The 6370-nt window shown below is 35.8% G+C and overlaps 1 protein-coding gene across 2 annotated transcripts; it reads left to right on the top strand.

The window, feature by feature from the left end:
* Positions 1-40: 40 nt before the first annotated feature.
* Positions 41-6108, top strand: LOC130986911 (tRNA dimethylallyltransferase 9). Of its 2 annotated transcripts, XM_057910461.1 has the most exons (11): positions 45-385; positions 495-548; positions 1105-1147; positions 2375-2483; positions 2599-2797; positions 2991-3213; positions 3321-3412; positions 3775-3869; positions 4837-4912; positions 5403-5542; positions 5737-6108. In XM_057910461.1, the coding sequence occupies exons 1-11, from the start codon at positions 122-124 to the stop codon at positions 5819-5821; spliced, it is 1380 nt and encodes a 459-aa protein (XP_057766444.1). In that variant the 5' UTR covers positions 45-121; the 3' UTR covers positions 5822-6108. The 2 variants fall into 2 exon arrangements, with proteins under 2 accessions (XP_057766445.1, XP_057766444.1); XM_057910462.1 differs by lacking the exons at positions 4837-4912; positions 5403-5542; positions 5737-6108 and adding an exon at positions 4441-4807 and having other exon boundaries at positions 41-385.
* Positions 6109-6370: the final 262 nt, after the last annotated feature.

Genomic DNA, 6370 nt, shown 5'->3' on the forward strand with positions numbered 1-6370 from the left:
AAATTTATGTTAGGTAATTTTTTACAGAGTGAATTTGCAGGTGCTTTTTTTTTTTTGAGATAAAAATTTGCAGGTGCTTTGATTATCCGCTGCTACTACAATCACTTCATAATCTACCAAAATGATAACCGGTTTGAGAGTGGGCGTCCTCCGGATGTGTTGCTTCCGCCTGCCTTACCCTGCCGAAGCGCCGCTCCGCCGCCGTTCTCCGCCACCCTTCCGCCTCTGCGGCACTACTAGACTCCTTACAACTTGCTGCTCAATGAAAAACAAGCGGCAGAAAGTAATAGTAATATCTGGCCCTACAGGCGCCGGCAAAAGCAGGCTCGCCTTGGAGCTCGCCAAACGACTCAACGGAGAAATCATCAGCGCTGATTCCGTTCAGGTAAACTTCTAGTACTATTTTTCCCGTTCATTATTACTTATAAAATTCATTAGTAGAGTATTAATTTATTCTATTTTAATTATCGAGAGAGTTTTTATTATGGTGGCAGGTGTATAAAGGTCTTGATATTGGTTCAGCGAAACCTTCTTTGGAAGACAGACAGGTTTTCTCCAATTTCAAATTTATGTTATGTGTTTGGGCATGATAAAGAGTTAGTGCTTTTCATTGTCGTGCTTCTGAGTTATACCTTTATTCTGTTATTGGTGTTGGAGAAATGAGTTTTGGTACTAAGCGTGATTGGTTGTGACTTGTGATTGAGAAAATATGTCAGTAACACGCTGCCAGCTTGTTCTAGATGAAGACGTTAATAGTTCATCTATAGTTGCATTGAATCAGATGGTGCTTGTGTTGGTGCTACCAACTCATGCTATGCGAGGTGGTAGTAATATTTTCTATTAGAGAGGAAGTCGGTGTTCAAGTCGTTCTCGTTCCACCCTTACATCCCTATGATGGGGTTTGAATTTGTGTAGAAAGAAAATAAAGGTATCATTATGTTATTGAAAGGGTCTGTTCTTTTCTAACGGTTGTATTTCACAGTGCCTTTGTGAACACAAAGATTATACTTTTGCCAATGAGTTGGAAGAATGTGTTTTAAGTGGTTGTAGTCTTGCTCATATATTTGAACACTAATTTATATGGAAGTTACTGAATTTTTCCAGGAAGTCCCACACCATTTGGTGGACATATTGCACCCATCTGAAGGTAATAGTTGATGAATCGTAATAAAAGTTTATTTATTTCCTCGTAGGAAATCTTCTGTTGGGGATATGCAAGTTTTGGTTTTGTAATGCTATAATTATTTGTAGGTGAAATATGACCCTGTAAGATATTTTGCGAAAAGACTTGCTCTTATAACACGTCAGGAATCTAATTTGCATGATTGCATATCTTAAGTCACTTATGCTATATTGTGTGAAGATATAAAAAGTGAATACATTGAACTCTTTGTTCTTAATTTACCAGCGGAAAACACTTCCCGGAACATCAGTGACATATTTTATGTGATATAGTGCTGTTGCAGTTACACAGTAGGTTACTTCTCAAGTAGCAGAAAGCTTTGCATCACTTTTTGTCCTTCCTTTTCTTGTTTTTTTGGCTGCGGGACAGGGATGGGAGTTAAATATCCTTCCTTTTCAAGATTTTCATTGTCATCCTCTTAGAAAAAAAAAGTTCGTTATTCTGCAAATTAAATGACTTTATTTTTTTGTTAAAACTAAAAAACTAAAAAAACTACAGACCTCCCAATGCCTGTCTATTCTACATATGTATTTTTCACAGAACTGTTTCATAAATGGTACCGTGTTATGATTGTATATTTTTATTTTCTTGTGTCTCTGATGAGTAATGTAATGTCACAAACTGCACTCCTGATAACCATATAAGTTATGGAATCTGTAATAACGGTAGGAGATTCATATTTGACTTTTACATTCTTATCATCCTGCTGCCTTTCATATCCTTTAAATGGATGCTAGCTTTTTGAAACTTGAAGGGACCGGAATCAAATTTTTTCCTAGACTTGTAACAAAAACAAGTTAATGCAGAAGCAGTATTTCTTCTCCAAGAGACAACCACGGCTTGTAACATGGAGACTGTGTATGCTGGTGGCCCCTACCATTTATATTGAAAGTTAGAAACATATATGCATATATTCTCCAAGGTTGTATTTGTTGTTGCACTTTGAGATGTATTTCAAATCTACAATAACATATTTATTAATGGTTTTATTGGTTCAATTTTAACTGTTTTACAATGCATCATTCTCTATTTAAAGCATCTTTGGAGTGAAAATCCATTAGTTCAAGTGCTACCATGAGATAAATTGGATTAGAATATGGTTGCTACATATTTTACATGGGTCTTCATTACTAAGTTTTGTTGTTTTTAAGATTTGATGTATCTCATAAAAGAATTTTCTTGGCCTATCAGATTATTCTGTTGGAAAATTTTATGAGGATGCAAGGCAAAAAACAGAGGAAATTCTTTTTAGAGGACGTGTCCCAATTGTGACAGGTGGTACGGGGTTGTACTTGCGGTGGTATGTTGCTTATACTTAATTATAGGTTCTTTTCTTTTGATCTTCGTAAATATGAAAAAAGCTTTCTTCTAAAAGTACAATGGTTGACAAATTATTTTCATTACTGATGTTTAAGGTTCATATATGGGAAACCGGATGTTCCAAAAGCCTCCCCTGAGATCACTTTGGAAGTGCATTCAGAACTTGCAGAATTTCAGAGGGATGGTCATTGGGATGCAGCTGTTCAATTGGTTGTTGAAGCAGGTGATCCAGGTGTCCAGTCATTAGCAGCAAATGATTGGTATCGGTTACGTCGCAGACTTGAAATTCTTAAGGTTGTTTATGACTTTCGGCATCTTCTATTCTTCCTGCTTCAGAACATTTATTAAGATGCAACATCTCGTTTAGAGTTTTCCTTGATTGATTCAGAACTTGTTGTCTTTTATTCTGTTCTTTTGACCTTATAGTTAACCAATATTCCTTATTCTAAATAAATCTCTGAATTCCACGATTTTTTTAATCATGCAGTCAAGTGGCACATCTCCATCAGCCTTTAAAGTACCCTATAATTCTTTCAAGGAGAAGTTGGAATCAAATGGAGCAGAATTGTCTGACATACACTCTTCAAATAGTGAACTTCAAGAGAAAGACTTGAAAGATCTGGACTATGATTTTGTTTGTTTCTTCTTATCCACCCAAAGGCTGGATCTGTACAGATCAATTGATTTCAGGTGTGAAGATATGCTTTTAGGTAAATGAGAAGTTTTGGCTTATGATGCCTTCTTCATATATACATATGTAGGAAATTAGTCTTATTCACAAGAACTTATTGTTTTCAGTTGTCTTTCTCTATGCTAGATGATGGAATTTTATCTGAGTCAAAGTGGCTTCTTGATTTGGGCCTTATGCCTAATTCCAATTCTGCAAGTCGAGCAATTGGCTATAGACAAGTATGCTTCCATTTTCTGTCACAGTCTATTAAATATCAATTTGTTGGTTTCTAAAGATCTTTTTCTATTTACATAGGGGGAATTTTGTTTGGTGGGTGGGATATATAGGATTGATAAGAATGATGGGATTGGAGGATGATTAAATAATCCACCCAACTTTGGGATGACAATATAATCACTCAGTTGGATGATTAGAGTGCGGGCTGAGTTGTTCATCACTGGCCGAATCATGCAAACCAAACAATTGATTATATTGGATTATTTTATCAATCATGCCTTATGTCTCAAACCAAACGCGCCTCCATACGGTACGAGTTTAAGCCAACATTTAAGTTTGATTTACTTGTGCTTGAAATTCTCAGGCTATGGATTATCTGCTAAGGTCCAGGGAACAACAGGGCTGGAGTTCTTCTAGAGATTTCTACAATTTTCTGTCTGAGTTTCAAAAAGCATCTAGGTAATTTATTCTCCTCTGTGTTGGTTCTTGATCTACATAGTGTTTTCTTGACCATTTACAAGTAGTAAGACCATTAACCTGGGATATTATTCCACCTATTTACTTATAAACATTTCTCCATTGAAGTTGTAGTAAAAAGTGAACATGTCAATAATTTTAGTGTAAACCTTGGGGGGAAATTCATAAAGCTCCACACTCCTTGTACGATTTTTTTGGATGTTTAGTTCAAAATATATCTCCCGTTCATATTCTAGCTGCCTAACCGTGAAATCCGATTGATATACATTCACTTTTTTGGCACTTGTGCTCTTACTATATTTTACGTAGTTGTATGGGTTATCTTTAATGTGCTCATGTCACAGAACTGAAACTTTCTATTATTCCACATTTGGGCTTCAATCGACTAAGTTACCCTGTGAGATCATGTAGAAATAAGGATCAAATGACGTAAATTTGTTATGACATTTATTTTCTTATGTAGAATAGATCAGATTTTGTTTAATTTTGTTCTTCCAAATTAGGAAAATGCAACTGTTTTATTCGATCTGTAGGATTTCAGTTTCCTTTTCAGATGGTGTACTCCAGCTACTTATTCATGCTTGTTAGGATGCAATTTAGTCTTTACTCTGAGGACAATTCAAGGTTGATGTTTACAAGTAAAGGTGGATGTACATTCTTGCTTCTTTTGTATGCAAATATATAACTTATATTCTAAAAAGCTGAAATAAAGGGAAATTTAACTGGGAATATTTCAGCCTATCAGTATGGTTGCTGAAATGGAAATTTTTAGAATTATTTCCCATGTCTTGGTAGATAAATGATTTGATTTGGATGAGGCATGAGAATGATCTAGAATTTTATATTTAGTGTTCCCACTTGATGTGCTGTTCGATTTCTTAGGCTGAGATATCTTCATGTTATTCTCCAGTAACTTGAATAGTATACCTTGTTGGGTATAAAATTGCAGAAATTTTGCCAAGAGACAATTGACATGGTTTCGGAATGAGCCCATCTACAATTGGATTAATGCCTCAAGATCCATGGTATGTTAACCTTGATATCTTAGAATTACTGCCACTTATTAGAAGAGGTGGTCCTTGGCCTCACTTATTAGAGGTGAGGTCAATTTTTCTAGGTCTTCCACTTTCCTCACCCTCTAATGCGATGGCGCTATCTTTTTCATGGTTCTGGTATAATGTGTTAAACTTGTGGATATACATTGTTGAATGGAGAACAATAACCCACCAGTGGGTGCTTGTTTGGTGCTGCACTGAGTTCACTTATTCCGTTATTCCGCTATAAATGTGATATGGAGCTCATAAAGGGAGTCTCCAATTTGTCAAGTTGGTGTAACTCTATTGGTATGGGAAAAGCATGTTTTCTGATAACAGAAGGAAATTTTATGATTTTGGAAGGATTAACTCAAGCATCCTAATCCACTGATTTGGCTGCATTGTCATAGAAGGTTACTACTTTGTTACGTTATGTACATTTTCATTCCAACGAATAGAACTCCCTTTATCTTGATTGCAGGAAGATGTGCTGAGATTCATATGTGAGGCCTATGAAGACCAATCAGGGAACCTTGAAGTGCCTAAATCGCTTTACATGGAGAAGGATATGTCACACCCAAAGGAAGTCCGTTTACTAAAAGCTTATCGCACTAAAAATAGGTAGTAATTTCTTACATTTTTTAGTTGTATTCTGGCACCTATCTTTCTATATCTAGGCTTACAAGTTAGATCTGGCCTGTAGATAGACAGCACAAGAAAGAGAGCTCATTTGAGCTCTTATAGATCTAGTCAAGATTTTAGGAGTTTGATTCTTGCTATTCTACTGCTAAATTGAAATTGATGTTTCTGTGAAGGCATTTCATCTCGCCTGAAGATTGTAGCAGTATTCTGGACTGGGTGAGGAGAACTCAAGGCGAACACACGATGTCTGTTTGTTAAATGGAACTGCTGCACACATGGTCAGGTTTTCGTCTTTTCTCATCCATCCCCTTCACACAATTTGCAGTAAAGATATTTTGGAACTAGATGTTGCATAGAATGATATAATTGTCCGTTGCTTGGATTTTTTATATCCTTGCACCAGCCACAATTTCGCTGCTCGAAATGCTTAGTATGTAACAGACTATTACCCATTTTTCTCATATTTACTGTTGTGGCTACAAATTTCACAACAGTAAAACAAAGGCAACAGTGTACAGAGGTGACACCCGCACTTTCAGAAGAAATTTGAGTAAACCAATAGATAGGCACAAATTCTGCAACAATGATAGCTGAATGGTAGGATATCAAAATTTCACTCTTCTACCATAATATATTTATATAGTAGATAATTAAATACATAATCAAATATCATATTGACATCTTATTTTGTATTGTTAAGCAAACGAGCCCTAAAGATTTTCATACAATAAGGGCTGAATAAGAAAATTCTCACATTGATTCGTACTTTTGCAATACACAACGAGTCCAAAAAGTTGAGTACATAAT

The sequence above is a fragment of the Salvia miltiorrhiza genome, chromosome 5, assembly GCF_028751815.1.
Source record: "Salvia miltiorrhiza cultivar Shanhuang (shh) chromosome 5, IMPLAD_Smil_shh, whole genome shotgun sequence".
Classification (NCBI taxonomy): domain Eukaryota; kingdom Viridiplantae; phylum Streptophyta; class Magnoliopsida; order Lamiales; family Lamiaceae; genus Salvia; species Salvia miltiorrhiza.